This window comes from Kogia breviceps, chromosome 4, assembly GCF_026419965.1.
Source record: "Kogia breviceps isolate mKogBre1 chromosome 4, mKogBre1 haplotype 1, whole genome shotgun sequence".
NCBI lineage: Eukaryota > Metazoa > Chordata > Mammalia > Artiodactyla > Physeteridae > Kogia > Kogia breviceps.
The window spans coordinates 151,042,368-151,062,672 of record NC_081313.1 but is presented as its reverse complement, the minus strand read 5'-3'; the positions used below and the strand labels follow the sequence as shown (position 1 = coordinate 151,062,672).

At 44.8% G+C, this 20,305-nt stretch overlaps 1 protein-coding gene across 3 annotated transcripts in view; it reads right to left on the bottom strand.

Moving 5' to 3' along the window:
• Positions 1–1,678: 1,678 nt before the first annotated feature.
• RUFY1 (RUN and FYVE domain containing 1) overlaps positions 1,679–20,305 on the bottom strand; it is a 57,539-nt gene continuing 38,912 nt past the window's right edge. For 2 of the 3 annotated variants that reach the window (XM_059060519.2, XM_067032232.1), the window contains exons 12-18: positions 16,378–16,475; positions 11,049–11,168; positions 10,235–10,364; positions 8,458–8,552; positions 5,486–5,534; positions 3,439–3,516; positions 1,679–2,323 (exon numbers count right to left, since the gene is read on the bottom strand). In XM_059060519.2, coding sequence (XP_058916502.1) covers positions 2,177–2,323; positions 3,439–3,516; positions 5,486–5,534; positions 8,458–8,552; positions 10,235–10,364; positions 11,049–11,168; positions 16,378–16,475 — 717 coding nt within the window. In that variant the 3' untranslated portion in view covers positions 1,679–2,176. Of the gene's footprint in view, positions 2,324–3,438; positions 3,517–4,857; positions 5,041–5,485; positions 5,535–8,457; positions 8,553–10,234; positions 10,365–11,048; positions 11,169–16,377; positions 16,476–20,305 lie in introns of all 3 variants that reach the window. The other variant, XM_059060523.2, reaches the window with a different exon arrangement.

Here is a 20,305-nt window from a genome sequence, read left to right as displayed (position 1 = left end):
CTTTGTCTTGTCTGTGCTTCAGTGTCATGTGGACTGTTTCTTGGTGATCTATTCCTGCCTGGGGCATAGGTGAACAGTGGCCCACGTCTCTGGCTGTGGCAGACAGGCTCGGCAGTTGTGGCCGTTCTGTAGATGTCTTCAGACCTCTCTTCTCTCCAGTGCAACTGAAGGTAAACGTAGCTCTGGGGCCCTGTGAAAGGGCTTGTATGTCTGGCCTGGCTGCACAGGATCTGATCTGAATTGCGTTTGACTTGCTAAGCACTTGCACAAAGCCAAGGGGGAGGCGGAAGTCTCCTCACTGCATGCTATGCATGACCGTGGAAGCCTTTGAGCATGGCTGAGGAAGTGCCAGAGGCAAGGGGTGGCTGACTAGAGCTGCCCTTCCTAGTCTGATGGCATCTTTTGAATTTTGCTTATATATGGGATATCTTCTAGAAGGAGCTAGCTCATAGAGAACTTTCACACTGAGGTTCCAGCCTTTATTTTTGCCTCATTCCTCAAGATCAAAACTACTTAAGAGCAACATTGTTCCATTTATTTACAAAGCTGCTGAAGTAGAATACCAAGTTGTACTTTAGGAGAACAAATGATTCGCTTAAATCAGTAAGTGAAACCATTATCGTAGGTAAGAACTCAGACATTTGCTAGGAAAGTAGTAAGCAGTTCTTACAAGTGTAGTTCTAGGATTCCCTTCAGATACTTAACACTAGTTTGGGAATTGCCACTCATTCATCCCCTCTAACAGAAAAAGTTCACAGTATTGAGGTTAGAATTAAGAATCGGAGCTGTGAATATAGGTTTGTGCTGTTTGAAACCATGTGTACATTTTACTTGCTGTGACTACTGAAGGTGGTTCTTGGGTGAGGCGAGTATGGTGAGTGTACTCGGAAAAAATTGCTTGGAATGATAGTCGTTATTTACAGACTGTAGATGGCAGCACTGTGTGAAGGTATGCATGAAGGGCCCTGCAGTCTGCCTGCCCTGCCACATGCTCTCTGAAGGCTGGGTGCATACCTTCAGTTGGGTTGGGGATACAGGAGTGTTGTAATTTTCTGGGGAGGCACTGTTGAGCATTGGTGTTCAGCTGCTGCCCCTGAGATCTTTACTGAGTCACTCCATGTCTGGGGAATTGGACACAAGGAGAGTTCCTTCCCCATGTCCTCTAATTTTTCACAAGGAACATCTTTGTTGAAAAACATGCCTTATTGGAGGAAGAAAAGGGACTAGAATTAGAAACTTGAAAGAACTCTAGAAACATTGTGGTTCTTTGGAACCTTGTGAAAACCTGCAGTTTGGAATGAATGCAGCTTTGGAGCTGGGCACACAGTTTCGTGTTTTTCTGTAAGAGGAAAAACCCGAGTGAACTTTTTGGCCAACCCAAGTATATATAGGGAACGACTCTTGGGCTTTGGTGACAGGTACTTTTCTGTGCTTGTTGGACTTAACGGCCCAACTTGTCCTCGGCTCAACTGGGCAGAGCAGCCTGCACCCCAGAACACAGGCTCAGGTCTTCACCTCGAATGCAGCCTCCCTCACCAAGGGCCTCTTAGTCCTGAAATGGGGGTTGCTCTAGGCATCCTCTGAAGTTGACACAGCTCTTTCATTTTCTGCACCAGAATGAAAAATGATTTTACTGCAGGGCTAATGATGGATAGTCACAAGAGTGTGAAACAGCAAATTTCTTGACTATGAAAAATAAATGATTTTATTGCAGGGCTAATGATGGATATTCACAAGGGTGTGCAATAGCAGATTTCTTGACTCTGAAGCAGGGAAGGCATGCTGGGGCAGCAGGGAGGGAAAGGAATTGATTACTCACTACACTAGTGGGTCTCCTGCAAAATAGGTTAATTCTTTGGAAACTGAAAAATGACAATAGCGAAATCATGAAGTTATATCTGAACCAAAGCCAGTGGTGTCAACGGAGAAGAATTTCAATCTAGAGGAGCTGAATCCATACAATTTGGAAAGGAGAGGTGTGCAGCTTCTGGTCCCGTGTGCTGTGTTCCAGAGTGCCAGCAGCCCAGGCGAGAATTTTGTTCTCTTGGGAAACTAACCTCCCAAGCCCCTGGCCACCTCGAGACCCAAAGAGTTTGGCACTGCTCTGAGGCCGCCCACGCCCATGAAGACAGGCTGGCAACTGGTCCAGAAAGCAGGCCCTGCTGATGCCCCCACCTTAGGAGCCAGTGGAGGAGGAGCAACGCTGAAGGAGCAGGGTGTGGCAGCTGTCGCACACTCGCACTGGCTTGGGGTAGGAGGGCAGGGCCAGCTCATTACTGGAGCACGTGTTGCAGAAGATGTGGCCACAGTTCCGGCAGTGGTGCTAGAGGATGGAAAAGAACTCACGCTCAGAACACGCTGAGCTGCCTGGGTCTGCACACCCGCTCTAGTTTATCGACCTTTAAAAGTTTAATGCTTTAAAATCCCTCCTTCATGTATCAGTGAGGCATGTACCAATTTGGAATGGGTTCTTGTAGACCTCTTGTTTCTACATTTACGTTCCTGTAAAATCCATGGAGTTTTGGAGGGGTGTGTTAAGGTTCTTTTTCTTTGTGTTTTATTGGACTTGACAGCTCCTAACTCACTGAGTTGGTAGTACGTGCTACTTTAAAGAGCCTGGGTTCATTCTCTACAATCGCTACATTCCATGGTGGTGACCCAAGGTTTCTTTAGCCAGCCCCTCCTGAGAAGGGCATCTTGCTTTTGTAAACAGGGCTGCCGTGAACCTTGGGCACATGGCAGACGCCAAGACAAGGACCTGTGTGTCCCTCTATACATCACTTCTGCCAACTGCCCCCCACTCCCCCAGTCAGGCTAGACAGTGGACCTTGAACTGGGCCATTCAGTGTGGGGAGCCTTAGTAAAGGCGCTCTATTTTGTGTGAAATCTATATCCTGCCCTTGTCCTGCCCAACTGGTCAATAAAGGCCCTGTCAACCCTGGACCCAAAGGCTGGGCCCAAGACCTGTTCTGGGAACCTGAAGGCAGGCTACACACATTCACCGGTGGGGTGGGGGTGGGGCAAGTGCCCTGCCCAGATTGCCAGTTACCTTTTGGTGCCACCCGGATGCCTGTCCTGAGACTTACTGCCCATAGGTTCCCCATAGATTCTGTTTTTGCCTAACTTAGATTTTGGTCCTATTGCTTCCAAAGAATTTTCAGTTGATATACACACGTAGACCATTTCTGCAGACAAGCAGCCCCAACTCCCAAATCATTGAGAGGACTGTGATGGAGACAAGCCCTGTAACTTACTGGCTGGGGTCCCTGAAAGGGGGCAGGCTGGAAGGTCGTCTGCATGGGCCAACAGACCAGTGAACATGAACACAGTGCAGTGGGCCTAGTCCCACAGGCCTTTTTCCAGAACCAGAGGAAGGAGAGCCCAGGCAGGGCATGAACTCGGCCCCTGGGCGAGCGAGTGGAGGGCTACCCCACATACCTTTCTCCGGGAAATGGAAAACTCCTTTTCACACTGCTTACAGTGCGTGGCTTCATCGTCTTTCAGCCAAGTATGGCCCTGAGGAGGAAAGAACACCACAGAATACCACTTTACGGCTTGGTTCCGGATGAACCTTTAGCTGTGTTCATCCTTCAACCCAGCATTTGCTGTCCCTTCCTAATAGCACCTGGTCTGCTTTTGCGGGACTGCCTCTTCTCCACTAGAAGTGGCTTCACAGGACTGTCCCCCACCCTGACCACAGCTGGAGCTCATGTGCTGCAGCCTGCCTGCCCTCTGGCTTCCTGGTCTCCACAGGTTGCCCCCAGTCCTCAAGCCAGATTCTCCAGCCTTCCGTTGACCTGAGACTCACCCACCCCCTTTCAATAAATGCCCTGTGGCTGAGGTAACCAGAATCAGGATCTGGTTAACTCCAGCCCTGGCTGAGACATAATCCAAAGTGGCTCCAACCCTGTCAGCGAGACTAGAAAATCTGTGACAACAGTCCCCACCATAGGACAGAAGGCAACGTGCTGTGGAGACAGGAAGCCCTTCTCCACACACACTGAGCCCCCAGTCGTCAGGGCATCGTGGGAGGCAGATGTCTCCATTCTGCCCAGGAGCCAACTGAGGCTTAGAGAGATGCCTTTTTGGAGGTCTTTCTAAGGGAAAACTAGGATATGCGATTTATTCAGCCTCAGGGGTCAAGGGCCCTGTGTACTTTCACGGCTCCTTGGCTTTTGTTGGCCATCATATTCCTGATGACACAGATCTTACGATTGGGAGCTGCAGCACCGCACCCAGGGCTTGCAACCTTGCATCCACTAGTTCCACGCAGCTCTAGAGTCCCATTTTATGATTTTTATCCTCCCTCTGGCACTGTTAGCTGACGTTTTCTGCACACTTCTGTGCAGTGCAGGGGATACAGAGATAAACAGCTCACAGCAATGACATCCAAGGAGCTTTCAGTCTACAAGGGAGGATACAGTAAACTGATGTGAACTGCAAGTCCAGGCTGCTGTTAGTTGCTGTGACAGTTTGCTGTTTCTGACCTCAGGTGCCCTGGTAGTCAGAGACATTAGGATTTCTGCTCTAGCATACGCTGGAGGGTGCCTTGTGAAGAGGGTGTTTGTGCACTGCTGCCACAGCAGAGCTGAGGGTGAAGGCTAGGAGTTCCTGCCCCCTCCTCTCCACTGTCTCAGCCCCAGCAGGCCAGCTTGGTACTGCACGGGGTCACCTGGACCACATGTTCCTGCTCTCCTTAAGCTGTGTGCCACTCTGCCCTCCCCAAAATGGTCCAGAAACTTGGCCCAGCTCAGGGCTTAAGTGGTTCCCAGAAATGGCACAGGGCACTTTAGTTGGGCCAGTGTGGCCTCTGGCCCCTCACCTGGAGGGAAAGGTCTTATTATTAAAAAAAAATACCTGGATCTTTTTCTGCCACTTTTCATTTCCTTTGTTAGGGCACCTATGATCTAGGCCTAATGTCAAACTACAGCTGACAGCAGAGAAACCAGAACCAGAGGACCTTGGTTCCAGCTTGGGCCCTGCCACTTGCAGCATCATCATCTCAGCTAAGTTACATGGCTCTGAGCAGCATTTTCTTATCTGTAAATAAGTGACAGTAACCACCAATCAACCACACATTCTCACCTGACTTTTGTGAGAAAACCTAAGAGCACGCTAGAATATTAGCACAAGCTGACTAGAGTTGTGATTCTTATGTTAATAACATTAATAATCCAGTACCGGGCTTCCCTGGTGGCGCAGTGGTTGAGGGTCCGCCTGCCGATGTAGGGAACGCGGGTTCGTGCCCCGGTCCGGGAGGATCCCACATGCCGCGGAGCGGCTGGGCCCGTGAGCCATGGCCAATGAGCCTGCGCGTCGGGAGCCTGTGCTCCGCAACGGGAGAGGCCACGGAAGTGAGAGGCCCGCGTACCGCACACACACACACAAATAAATAAATTAAAAAAGAAAGAAATATAAAAAAAAAAAAAAAAAAAAAAAAAAAAAAAAAAAAAAAAAAAAAAAAAAAAAAAAAATAATCCAGTACCTTCAGTGCCTTATTTACTTCTTTGATGTCTTCCATCTTCAACTTTGACCTTAAAAAAAAAAAAGACAGCGAGAAAGAGAGATTCATAGCCTCACTAGAGGGGCTTTCAAACTTGAAGTAAACCCACTAAAACTTTTTGGCTTTGTGAAGTCAACAAGACTTGTAAGAGAGGAGTGTGATAACACGAGTTCTTGTAAAATTATTTCTTTCCACCTTTTTATAATCCCAGAGTCATCTCATGTCTGGCGCAGTCTGAGGCTGAGCCTGTGGACTGAATCTGGCCTAAGAACAAACTATTGAATTGGCAAGGATTTAAAAAGACTTTGAAATAGCTGCAAGCATTTAAAAATAGAGAATTATAAAAGCCCATGTTTCTGGCTTCTCTGGGCAACTATTCCTGAGTGTGACATGTGCTTTAAGTCGGGGCAGGGGAGGGGGGCGCTCCCACATCAGGCGTGGGCTCCCCCATGGCAGGAACCTGAATCCGTAGGCCTCTCACCAGCCCCTTTCCTGCTGCCTGCTCTGTCTAGAACGACCAGGCTCAGGGGGCATGATTGTTTGTTCTTGTTCCATTCTTTTAAAAAATATTTATTTATTTGGTTGCACCAGATCTTAGTTGCGGCATGTGGGCTCCTTAATTGCAGCTCGCGGGGTCCTTAGTTGTGGCATGTGAACTCTTAGTTGCGGCATGCATACTGGATCTAGTTCCCTGACTAGGGATCGATCCTGGGATCCCGGCACTGGGAGTCCTAACAAATGCGCCACCAGGGAAGTCCCCTTGTTCCAGTCTTGTTAGTGCAAGAATAATTCCTTAGTTCTCCACATAACAGACAGGACTGAACATTGTCTAAACTGGAAGAATTAAACCAGATAAAACGAAACATATGTATTTGTCAAAGCCTTTTTTTAAAAGCTGAGATTAGCCTAAACTGTCACTGGATTAGCCTAATCTAAGTGCCAGAGAGGCAGGCCTCTGAGACATAGGCTAGACTTCTAGGGAAGGATTAGGAAACCAAACATCAAGGCCTTTAAAAGAAAAAACCCTGTGGCCTTCAGGAATGCTTGGAGGTGCTCCTTCTGTTCCCTGACTGGCTGCAGAAATAGGCTGCCAGTGGGCTGACAGGGCCAGAGGCTGCCTGGGATGGACAAGGTCAAGAGGGCAGCCTCAACATATAAGAACTTTCCTGGGAAATACAATTTGAAAAGGATCCAGATGTTCCCGATAAACTGGGCAGCTGGGCCTGTAGCTGGTGGAGGCATCTGAGAACAGGCTTCTCTGTCATCTGGTGTTGGCTTGCAAAAAGAAGGGAGGAGGGGAGAAAGCACTAGCCTTGCCATGGTATGTATCCCTGACATGGCAACACCTACACAACCCTGCTGTGAACGACATTCTGAAGCTGGGTCAGGCAGCAGTGCTGGGAGGCTGCCAAGTGCAGGGGTGCGTTTTCAAGACCAGAGCCTGTCCGCTTTTCTGAGGACTGTGGCCTACTAGGAGTGTGTTTCTGACTCTGTTTGCTGTCTGTCCAACATGAAGAGAACAGGCAGGAGAAAAAGTGGGGCTAGCCACCTGAGAAGGGGGGAGGGCACCCCGAGGACATCTCCCTCTCCGTCTGTCTAAACACCACTGCAAATCCAAGAAGCCAGCACCACGCCAGCCTCCACATCTGGTTCTCATTAGTCTCAGGGACGCCCTCAGAGCTGGCCTGTGCTCTGAGTGTGGGGTTGACACCTGGCCTTGCCCACTCTCCAGGAGCTCTCCCCACGGTGGGGCAGCAGCACAGGGCACTTGGCCTGAGAGGTGGCAGGCAGCCCTCAGGGCACAAGGGACCAGCAGCCCTGAGCTGATCTAGAACTAACATTTTCCTTGCTTTTCTTCATACTTTTGTGGGCCAGCCCAGAGCACTGCTTGAAACCTTCTAACTTTCCAGACAGAAAAATCCTAAGGTTGTGCGCATGTGTGGACTACTTTAGTGTGTTTCTGGTTTATCCTCACGTTAGTTCCCATCTCTGGACCTTTTCTGGTCACAGTGTCTTCTGCACTGGGCCTGAGCCCGGGCTGTGCTGCTCACTATGCCTGCATCAGGACTCAGGTGGGAGCAGTGAGTCAACCTGGGGTCTCTGTGTGAGTGCTGGGGAAAGAGGAACTTCCGTTCCTCTGACGGACAGCTCTGCTGGGTGCCACACTGCCCCCGTGGGGGCCAGACCCACCTGTGAGGTAAGTGACAGAGCTGGGAGGTAGAGACTGATTTCTGAAGACTTTTTGCTTAAGCAAGCCAGTGTGAGTTGGATATCTGTCACTGGCAACCAAGAGTCCTGACTTGAAGAGAAAAACCTACACACTGGGTTTAAAAATGCAATCATCACACAAATGGGCAAGTTCCACAGTCTGCAGTGTGACCTATCAGACTGTCCAGAGCAACCTGGCAGGACTGGCACACCAGGGAGGACAGCTGTCAAGTCGAAGGGGAGACAGAACCAGCAGGGTCTGCACTCCTTCAGCATCACCCATTGGAGACAGACAGACAGACTCTGCTAGATATGAGTATCCAGTCTCAAGAGAGGTTCAGTGGTTACCATACTTGCACTGTGGCAGGCTTACATTCTCAAGCCGTAGTCCTCCCTCTGGAGCTAAACACACAACCCTCTCATCACCCATCTTGTTCCCTTGGGACACAGATAGTAAGTTTGTGAACATGAGGGTTCCAGTCACTAGCAAAGGATATTCTTGATGAATTAATTAACCCAAACCAGTGCTGTGTCCCTGGGGCCTGACTTCCTGGGTTTGGTGGCGGGGGGGAGGGGGTCACCCTTGAATAGCTGGCAGGCCTCCCCAACTGGCCTTCCCTCTTCTGACAAGAGGACACAGGTTTGGGGCTTGAGTGATGCAGTGGGCAGGCTGGTGTGACTCTCCAGGGGTAGGCAGGCCTAGTGGCCCTAATGGAGGTGGCAGACAAGGGGAGTGGGGTTCTTACTGGCTGAGGTGCAGACCCATTTCCTGGAGGGCTTGTTCCTGCTCGTCACAAACCTTCTGTAACTCTGTCTTCTCATCCTGGAGCTCCCGCAGCTCCTAAAATTAACAAACCAGGTGCTTGACACAGAGTTGAAAGTCTTTTTTTTTTTTTTTTTTTTTTTAAGGTTTAGTAATCATAGTGACAAGCAGGTTGGAATTTTTTTTTTTTTCTGTTACGTTTTTTCTTTTTTGGCCACTCCGCGAGGCATGCAGGATCTTCATTCCCTGACCAACCTGTGGCCCCTGCAGTGGAAGCACCAAGTCTTAATCACTGGACCGCTAGGGAAGTCTCTGGAATGTTTTTTAAGAGCAAGAAACAGTTTTGTTGTATTAACCTTCTTCAAGACAGGGTTATTTCATAGGTTCCCTCATGTTTCACCAGAATGGGTAACGGGAAGGTGAGCGCTTCAGGAGTGGCTCTGCAGTGCAGACAGTGACGTGGGGTGAGAAACGTTCAAAACAGACCCTCACAGTGTAAAAAAGGCTTTGTCTATCTGAGTTTCTATGAAAAGACAGATTTGCATCAGGGCAAGCTAGTTTAGGAATAAACTGTTTTTTTGGAAAGGGATGGTCAAAATTTCCTGAGAATGAATGAGCAAGGCTGATGAAGACCAAGATCTGGGATCTCTTTCATGAGATCCCTCCCTTCTGGAGGCCCCGAGCCATGGAGTGAAGCTCGCTGGGGACGATGCTGATGACTGTTTGTAATCTGGGGCCAGCACACCTTGAGGACACAGGCTGGCAAGGGCAGAGACAAAGACCCAGAAAAGTAACCTGGGTTTTCAGGGCTGACCCTGGGGCAGCAGCGGGGCTTAGGCCTGAGTGGTGGCAGTTCCCCCTTAGCTGCTCCTGGGCCCTGTGCTCCACAGCCTATTAACACAGGCTCACAAGGGCATGCTGAGGCTTCCCAGTGATGTTAGACACATTGTTTTGTTTCTTTTGCAGGGGTGTGTGTAATTCAAATCTTAGATCAAAGTATTTTGAAGTAAAGGGGGCATGTTCCATCATGCGGCAGAACTTTCTAGAAGTCCTCTCCTCCCACCTCTGAGCCAGAGTGAGTGGCTCTTGAAGAAGCTCTCCCCTCCCTAACAATCCCCACACTGGGCCTAGCAGGCTCTCTCATGAGGGCCTCTAGGTACTTTCCAATGGAAATCAAAGGGCCTTTCTCTCAAATTGCAGCGGTACCCATTTTCGCACTCAACAAGACAAAATCTAGGTCTGGGAACTGCCCCCGCTGCAGGGATCCACCTCCAGGTAAGGTGTGGTGCAGGAAGGCCGCCTGAGGCCTCCGCTCAAGGCCTCCTGCCTCTGCTATCACACCTCAGCCACGCAGCCCTTCTTTCTGCTCCTTTGCTGTGACAGACCCTCACATTTCCTGGTGGCTCTGCATGGCTGGCCCTTGTTCAGCATTCAATTGTCTGCTTAACTGTCACTCTCTTCCCAGGCCACCCGCCATGCCAGTGTGGGGACATTTTTCTGTTCTACTCTCTTCACTGTCCTCATTACCGAGTCTCTCTGGTTTGCTCACTGGATTATGATGCGTCTTTGCCTCTTCCTCCTAGAGCAGATGTGGGAACAGTGTCCCAGGCCCGGAACTGGCTGGCGCATAGCGGGGACTGGCCCTGCAGCTGCGGATTCACGAGTCATGCGTGTGGCTCACTTGCCCACTGGGAGGCTCTTGAGCAGGAGTTTCTGCAGATGCTAGAAGCTCTTCTTCTCCCCAAGACAGTATGCCTTACCTTTTTTAATCCTTCTACTTGCTGTAGCTCTGCTCGGAGTAGAGAGGAAGTGTCTTTCTCATGCTGTAATTCTCGCTGAAGAGCCTGTCTTTGCTCTTTTTCTGATTTCAACTCTTTCTCTAGACTTGAGCTGTTTTCGCAAAATGAACTTGCGTTAGTCTCAATGAGAGATTTTCATGGAGGTGCACAATCCACAACCCAGGTCACCACTCAAGAAACGGGGGATTCATAGGAATCTGCATTGCCACGTGAGCATCTAGACCTTTCAACGAAGCATGGAAATAAGGCTCCCTCTCCCGCAGGGCCATCTGCAGCTCCAGAGGAAAGACCAGGAACATGTCATGGAAAGCAGGCACAGGCACACACTTGACAGTTATGTGAATGGAGAGGGAGGAAAAGAGCTCTAACGCTTGGGGTCACAAACACAGAACCCTCTACTGAGATGGAGCCCTGAGGAAAAGAGACATTTATTCTGCAACATTTATCCTGCTTTTTCCTATCCAGAGCCAGCTGACAATGGAGGATATTGAGGGGTTGGGGGCAAAGAGAAAGCTACAGGGGGGTAGGAAGTGAACCACAGCTAAATCCTGATGCCCTTCTGACCAGCTGAGTAGCCCTGGGGACTATACTGAAGCCCCTGCAATCGTTTTTCTCATTCATGAAACAGGGAATAGACATCTCTTCTCTCATCTGAATCCTAGCCTTGCAGGGGCCACCTCTGAAGTGGACACTGGGACAGTCTGCCCCAATTGGGAGATGGCCTTCCCAGTCCTTCCCACACCGCTCAGCCACCTGCTGCCGCCAGGGCTCCTACCACTGCTCGTGCAGCTGGGAGAGCTGCTGCTGCAGAGCGCTGCTCCTCCCGCCGAGCTCCTGCTGCAGCTTGTGGCTCCGCTCCTCGGCCCCCTGCCTCGCCCTCTCTGAGTGCTGTAACCTAGACCAAATGAACCAAATCTTTGTAAGGAAAGGATCATTCCTCACATTTACCATACAATTTTTGCATATTCTTGCTGGCTTTCTTTTACATTTAAAAATTAATTTATGGTAAAATTGACTCATTTTTGTGAACAGTTCCTGGAGTTTTAGCACAGGCATAAGTTCATGTAACCATTACCACAGTCCATTCTATCAGGTGATACAGAATAGTTCCATCACCCCACAAAACACGTCGGCACTGGCCCTCTGAGTCACACCTTCTCTCCACCCCTAATGTCATATACATGAAATTATACTTCATATAACCTTTTGAGACTGGCTTCTTTCAGCATATCTTTGTGATCAATCCAAGTTTTTGTGTGTATCAGTGGTCATTCCTTTTTATGGCTGAGTAGAATTTCATTGCATAGATGTACCAGTTTATCCATTCATTTGATGAAAGATATCTGAGCTGCTTTTAGTCTTTGGCAATTATGAACAGAGCTGCTATAAGCATTTGTGTACAGGTTTTTGTGTGAACATGAGTTTTCATTTCTTTTGGGCAAACAGCCAGGAGTGGGATTATTGGGTCATATGGTAAGAGTATGTTTGGCTTTTTAAGAAACTGTTTTCCAAAGTGGTTGTACCATTCTGCATTCCCACTGGTAATGTTTGAGTGTTCCAGTTGCTTTGTAGCCTCTCCAGCACCTGGTACTGTCATTATAAAAATATGTAGCTGGGGAGCTTCCCTGGTGGCACAGTGGTTGAGAGTCCACCTGCCGATGCGGGGAACATGGGTTCGTGTCCTGGTCTGGGAAGATCCCACATGCTGTGGAGCGGCTGGGCCTGTGGGCCATGGCCGCTGAGCCTGCACGTCCAGAGCCTGTGCTCTGCAACGGGAGAGGCCACAACAGTGAGAGGCCTGTGTACCGCAAAAAAAAAAAAAAAAAAAAAAAAAGTAGCTGTTCTAATAGGTGTGCAGTGTCATCTCATTGTGATTTTTTTTAACATGCACTTCCCTAATGGCTAATGATGCTGAACATCTTTTTTTTAACTCAAGTATTGTTGATTTACAATATTGTGTTAGCTTCAGGTGTACAGTAATTTGGTTATACAATACACATATATGTATACATCTATATTCTTTTTTTTCCAATTCTTTTCCATTATAGGTTATTACAAGATATTGAATATAGTTCCCTGTGCTACACAGTAAATCTCTGTTGTATGTATGTATATATATGTATATATATATAGTGGCATATATCTGTTAATCCCATACTCCTAATTAATCCTTCCTCCCCTTCCCCTTTGGTAACCATAAGTGTGTTTTCTAAGTCTGTGAGTCTCTTTCTGTGCTGTAAAAAAGTTCATTTGTATCATTTTTAGATTCCACATGTAAGTGACATCATGTATTTGTCTTTCTCTGCCCGACTCACTTACATTTAGTATGATAATATCTAGGTTCATCCATGTTGCTGCAAATGGCATTATTTCATTCTTTTTTTTTTTTTTTTTTGTGGTACGCGGGCCTCTCACCGTTGTGGCCTCTCCCGTTGTGGAGCGCAGGCTCCGGACGCGCTGGCTCAGCGGCCATGGCTCACGGGCCCAGCCGCTCCGCGGCATGTGGGATCTTCCCGGACCGGGGCACGAACCCGTATCCCCTGCATCGGCAGGCGGACTCTCAACCACTGCGCCACCAGGGAAGCCCTTTCATTCTTTTTTATTGCTGAGTAATATTCCAGTGTGTGTGTGTGTGTGTGTGTGTGTGTGTGTGTGTGTGTGTATCTTACATCTTCTTTATCCATTCATCTACTGATGGACATTTAGGTTGCTTCCATGTCTCAGCTACTGTAAATAGTAGTATTGCTATCAACACTGGGGTGCACATATCTTTTGAAATTAGAGCTTTCATCTTCTCTGGATATATGCCCAGAAGTGGGACTGCTGGATCATATGGCAACTCTATTTTTAGTTTTTTAAGGAACCATGATATTGTTTTCCATAGTGGCTGCACCAATTTATATTCCCACCAACAGTGTACGAGGGTTCCCTTTTCTTCACACCTGCTCCTGCATTTATTTGTAGACTTTTGATGATGGCCATTCTGACTGGTGTGAGGTAGTATTTCATTGTAGTTTCAATTTGCATTTCTCTAATAATTAGCCATGTTGAGCATCTTTTCATGTGCCTATTGGCCAACTGTTATGTCTTCTTTAGAGACATGCTTATTTAGGTGTTCTGCCCATTTTTTTTGGTATTGTATTGTATTTATTTATTTATGGCTGTGTTGGGTATTTGTAGCTGTGCACGGGCTTTTTCTAGTTGCGGTGAGTGGGGGCTACTCTTTGTTGTGGTGTGTGGGCTTCTTATCATGGTGGCTTCTCTTGTTGCGGAGCATGGGCTCTAGGTGTGTGGGCTTCAGTAGTTGTGGCACATGGGCTCAGTAGTTGTGGCTCCTAGGCTCTAGAGTGCAGGTTCAGCAGTTGTGGCACACGGGCTTAGTTGTTCTGCAGCATGTGGGATCTTCCCAGACCAGGGATTGAACCCGTGTCCCTTGTATTGGCAGGCAGATTCTTAACCACTGCACCAGGGAAGTCCCTTCTGCCCATTTTTTTATTGTGTTGTTTCTCTGTTATTGAGTCATTTGAGGTGTTTGTATGTTTTGGAAATTAAGCCCTTGTCAGTTGCATCATTTTGCAAATATTTTCTCCCAGTCTGTAGGTTATCTTTTCGTTTTGTTTATGGTTTCCTTTGCTGTGCAAAAGTTTGTAAGTTTGATTAGGTCCCATTTGTTTATTTTTGCTTTTATTTCTTTTGCCTTGGGAGACTGACCTAAGAAACCATTGCTACAATTTATGTCAGAGAATGTTTTGCCTATGTTCTCTTCTAAGAGTTATATGGTGTCACGTCTTATATTTAAGTCTTTAACCCATTTCTAGTTTATTTCTGTGTATGATGTGAGGGAGTGTTCTAACTTCAATGATTTACATGAGACTGTCCAGCTTTCCCAACACCACTTGCTGAAGAGACTGTGTTTTCTCCATTGTATATCCTTGCCTCCTCTGTCAAAGATTAATTGATGTAGGTGTGTGGATTTATTTCTGGGCTCTCTATTCCAATGATTCATATGTCTGTGTTCGTGCCCATACCATGCTGTTTTGACTACTGTAGCTTTGTAGTATCATTTGAAGTCTGGAAGGGTTATGCCTCCAGCTTTGTTCTTTTTCCTCAGGATTGCTTTGGCAATTCAGGGTCTTTTGTGGTTCCACATCAATTTTAGGATTATATGTTGTAGTTTTGTGAAAAATGTCATGGGTAATTTGATAGTGATCACATTAAATCTGTAGATTGCTTTGGGTAGTATGGTCATTTTAACTATATTAATTCTTCCAATCCAAGAGCACGGGATATCTTTACGTTTCTTTGAATCAGCTTCGATTTTCAATTTCTTTTATCAATGTTTTGTAGTTCTCTGCGTATAAGTCTTTCACCTCCTTGGTTAGGTTTATTCCTAGGTTATTTTTTTTTTTTTCGATGCAATTTTCAACAGATTTTTTTTTTTTTTTAACTTTCTCTTTCTGTCGTTTCATTGTTAGGGTAAAGAAATACAACAGATTTCTGTCTATTAATCTTATATCCTGTTACCTTGACAATCTTTTCATGTGCTTATTTGTCATCCATATGTCCTATGCGGTGAAGGGTCTGTTTAAGTCTTTTGTCCCTTTAAAAAAATTATTTATTTATTTATTTAAGGCTGCACTGAATCTTAGTTGTGGCACATGGGATCTTTTAGCTGTGGAATGTGGGCTCATAGTTGTGGCATGCAGGCTTCTTAGTTGCGGCATGCATGTGGGATCTAGTTGCCCAATCGATCCCTGGATTGAAACCAGGCCCCCTGCATTGGGAACGTGGAGTCCTACCCACTGGACCACCAGGGAAGTCCTTTGTCCATTTTAGATTGGATTGTTCGTGGAGTTCTGAGAGTTCTTTATATATTCTGGATATAAGTCCTTTGTCATATATGTGATTTTCAAATTTTCTCCAAATCTGTAACTTGTCTTTTTATTCTCTTAAGTGTGTCTTCCACAGAACAAAGTTTTAAATTTTGATGAAGTCCAATTTACCAAGTTTTCTCTTATGGACCGTGCTTTTATGTCATGTCTAAGAGCTCTCTGTCTAACCCAAGGCCACAAAGATTTTTCTCCTATTATTTCTTCTAAATGTTTACAGTTTTAAGTTTTACACGTCGATTTATGAAGCATTTTGAGTTAACTTTTGTATAAAGGTGTGAGGTCTAAATTGAGGTTCATTTTTTGGTGTATGGGTATCTAGTTGTTCCAATATCATTCATTGAAAAGATTATCCTTTCTCCATTGAACTACCTTTGCACCTTTGTAAAAAAAAATCAGCCACCTGTATTTGTGTGAGTCTATTTTTGACCCTATTCTGATCCCCTACTGACCTGACATTTACTTATTTATTTTTAAAATTTTTATTTTTTGGCGTGGCATGCAGGATCTTACTTCCTTAACCAGGGACTTAACCTGTGCCCACTGCAGTGGAAGTACAGAGTCTTAACCACTGGACCACTAGGGAAGTCTCTGACCTGATATTTGTTTATTTATTTAAATTTATTTATTTATTTTTAAAAATTTATTTATTTATTCTTTTGGCTGCGTTTGGTCTTCATTGCTGTGTGCAGGCTTTCTCTAGTTGTGGTGAGCAGGGGCTACTCTCTGTTGTGGTGCACGGGCTTCTCATTGCTGTGGCTACTCTTGTTGTGGAGCACAGGCTCTAGGTGCGCAGGCTCAGTAGTTGTGGCTCACGGGCTCTAGAGTGCAGGCTCAGTAGTTGTGGCACGTGAGCTTAGTTGCTCAACAGCATGTGGGATCTTCCTGTGCCAGGGCTTGAACCTGTGTCCCCTGTATTGGCAGGCGGATTCTTAACGACTGCACCACCAGGGAAGTCCTAACCTGATATTTAAATTTGAGCTCACTGGATAGTTCTAACCTCATGAGAGGACAATGTGATGTGGCCCTAAGGTTGATTAAATGAATACATGCTTAGGCAAGGCTGGGGAATCCAGTCCCCTTGCTGGGCAAGACTGCAGACCTGAAGGATAGTCATCCTAACTTGTCTGTACTTTTGAGAGACTCTGAGTAAGTCCCCAGGCCCAGATAATGCCCAGTAACTTCTAGGGAATATCTCCCGGGGGAAGTGTTTACCTTTCTTCCATTTGTTTCATGCTGGACATAACTTGATTGGTTTTTTCTTCAAAAGATGTGATGGCTTCATTCTTCTGTTGTAAACTGCTCTCTGCATTCTATAAAAGCAAGGAAAGAGGGTCATTTTCTGCTTCTCCCTCACCCCCCTGCCTGCTCTGGATTACAAGTGGGTTCAACTATTCTTGTACTTTTTTTTTATAACACTTTCAAGAGTGTTTCATTAATTGTTGCTCTTCCCCAGAGCCCTGGAAGACAAACTGGGCCAAGGCTCCCATGTCATCAACATAAAGAAAGGCAGAGGGGGAATTTCCTGGAGTTCCCACGGTTAGGACTCGGTGTTTTCACTGCTGTGGTGCAGGTTCAATCCCTGGTTGGGGAATTATGATTCTGCAAGCCAGCCGGCCAAAAAAAGAAAAAAAGAAAATAAAAGGCAGAGAGGGAGATACTGAAGCCCTCTGTTTGAACAGTCCATGCCCCTTTTTGAAAAGGAACTTCAGAGTCGGATCTGACTCAATATTACTGAGTCTTCTCAGGTGTCAGGCACATCCATGAGTTCACCTGACTCTTTCAGAGTTCTCATGGTGGGCGTTGTTAACCCCCACTTCTCTGAGTGAGAGGGAGGCTCAGAAATAGAAAGCACCTGGGAAAAGGATAGAGCACAAATATGGTGCAGCTGGGTTCTTACTCACAACCATGTGACTTTCTGAGCCCAGGCTTTTAACCATGGCAGATGCTGAGTGATTAGGAGGTAACAAAAGAACAACATGTTTCTGTATGCTTACAAGAGACACTCTTTAAAATACAAGGATACAGAAAGGCTGAAGACAGAAAGAAGTCCTGATAAATTCTTAAGAATATATAGATTGTAGTGTCTGGCTTTAAAGTAATAAAACTAGACATAAGCAACAAAAGAATAGATTGTAGTGTCTGGCTTTAAAGTAATAAAACTAGACATAAGCAACAAAAGAATAGCTAAACACCTCATATCTGGAAATAGAATAGCATATTACTAAAAACTATTGAGGTAAAAAAAAAAAGAAAAAAAATACCCAGAAGAGAGATTATGAAATACTTAGAGCTGAAAGACAATGAAAACACTCTGCAATATTTTACTATACTGAGGATGCACCCTAATTTTATATACCACTATGAAGGAAAATGCTACTTGAAACATGTCATGCCATTGACTATAAGATGCATCTTGATTTCAGAGATGACAAATGTGAAAAACATGCTTTTTAGGTGTGAAATACTTCTGTCAAAATTTGAGGGCCATAGCTAAAGCAGTACTTGCGGGTAATTTTTAACTTTAAATAAAATGTTTAATGAAATTTAAAAAGATAAAACAGATGAGCTAAGCATGCATTTCAGAAGTTGAAAATGAGCCACAGAGCAAACCCAAAGAAATAAGAAAGAAAATAATAAAAGTGAGGGTAGAAATCAATGAAAAAGAAATAATAACAATACACAATAAATATTAGAAAAAAAGCTGGTTCTCTGAAAAGATTATGAGAACAGACACACCTCTGGCAAGACCAGATAAGGAAGAAAGACAAAAAATGCAAAAAGAAAATGCTGAATAAAAGAGATTTTAAAATTCTGCAAAAGAATGTTACAAACAAGTATGAACTAAAACATTTGAAAACCTAAACAAAATAAGATACATTTTGGAAAAAAATATAAAAATATACCAAAATTGGTCAGAGAAGAAATGGAAAATATGAATAAGTCAGTAAACATTCAATAAATAGAAATGATAGTCAGTCTCCCTGCCCAAAAAGCCCAGCCCAGATGAATCCTACAACATGGGTGGGTTCTCAAAACTTTTGGAGAATAGACACTTTCTATCTTATAAGCGTTATTTCAGAGAAAGAGAACTGGAAACCTTATTTTATAGTACCAGTCCAACCATGATTCTGAAACCAAATAAGGCTAGTAAAAGGAAAGAAAGAGGTCTGTCTCATATATAAACACACAGATTATATATAACATGTTAGTTAACTGAGTCAAGAGTATATTTAAATATATCACAATCAAGCAGGAATCCAGGAATGTAAATGTATAAATTGCCACATAAATAAGGGAGAAAAAGAACAGGACTATCACAACAGATAAAATGCAAAAAAGCCGAAAATATTTAATAAGGTTCAATATTTATTTATGAGAAAACCTCTGAGCAAACAAGAAATAGAAAAGAACTTCCTTAACTAAGTAAAGATTATACATCAACCATCTAGTAAGCATTGTTCTTGATGGAGAAATTTTTACATGCATTACTTTTAAGATCAGGACCACAAGTCTGCTTACCATTCCTACTACTGTTTAATGTAGTCATGGAGGTCCTGGCCAATGCTAAAAGAAACAAAAAAGAATGAGGAGTACAAAACCTGAGAGTGAAGAAATTAAACTATCTTTATTTGCCTATGATATGATCAATCAATTACATATCAAACCAAAAGGATTAATAGACAAACTATTAGAACTAGGTGGTGAGCAAGGCTGTCAAACACAAGATCAACCTGTAAAGCACAAAAGCACTTCTCTACATCAGCAAGACCTCACTAGGGGATGCAGCCAAAATAAGGCACCCATCACACTAGCAACAAGAACTAGACAGAATTGAGGAGTTCACCTAGAGAAAATGCAACTCTTATGGAATAAAAAGGACAAAAAGAGAGTAATCTATAAATTCAATGCAATTCCCATTTAAGAAATTCAGCTGGATTTTTTAAAAAGGAAATTTATACCTTATTCTAAAATTTTTATCAAGAATCAGACTATACTACAAAGCTACAGTAACCAAAACAGCATGATACTGGCACAAAACAGCACACAGATCAACAGAACAGGATAGAAAGCCCAGAAATAAACCCAAGCACTTATGGTCGATTAATCTACAGCAAAGGAGGCAAGAATATACAATGGAGAAAAGACAGTCTCTTCAGTAAGTAGAGCTGGGAAAAGTGCACAGCTACATGTGAAAGAATGAAATTAGAACATTTTCTAACACCATATACAAAAATAAACTTGAAATGGATTAAAGACCTAAATGTAATACTGGATACTATAAGACTCCTAGAGGAAAACAAAGGCAGAGCACTCTTTGACATAAATCAGAGCAATATTTTTTTGGATCTGTCTCCTAGAGTAATGGAAACAAAAGTAAAAATAAACAAATGGGACCTAATTAAACTTATAAGCTTTTGCATAGCAAAGGAAACCATAAACAAAATGAAAAGACAACCTATGGAATGGGAGAAAACATTTGCAAATGATGTGACTGACAAGGGATTAATTTTGAAAATATACAAACAGCTTATACAGCTCAATATCAAAAAAAACAAACAACCCAATCAAAAAATGGGCAGAAGACCCAAATAGACATTTCTCCAAAGAAAACATACAGATGGCAATAGGCACATGAAAAGATGCTCAACTTGCCTAATTATTAGAGAAATGCAAATAAAAACTATAATGAAGTATCACCTCACACCAGTCAGAATGGTAATCATCAAGAAGTCTGCAAATAATAAATCCTACACTGTTGGTGGGAGTGTAAATTGGTACAGCCACTGTGGAAGACAGTATGGAGGTTCCTTAAAAAACTAAAAATGGAGTTACCATATGATCCAGTAGTCCTACTCCTGGGCATATATCTGGAAAAGACGAAAGCTCTAATTCAAAAAGATATGTGCACCTCACTGTTCACAGTAATACTATTTACAATAACCAAGACATGGAAGCAGCCTAAATGTCCATCAACAGATGAATGGATAGGGGCTTCCCTGGTGGCGCAGTGGTTAAGAATCCGCCTGCCAATGCAGGGGATGTGGGTTCGAGCCCTGGTCTGGGAAGATCCCACATACCATGGAGCAACTAAGCCCATTTGCCACAACTACTGAGCCTGCACTCTAGAGCTCAGGTGCCA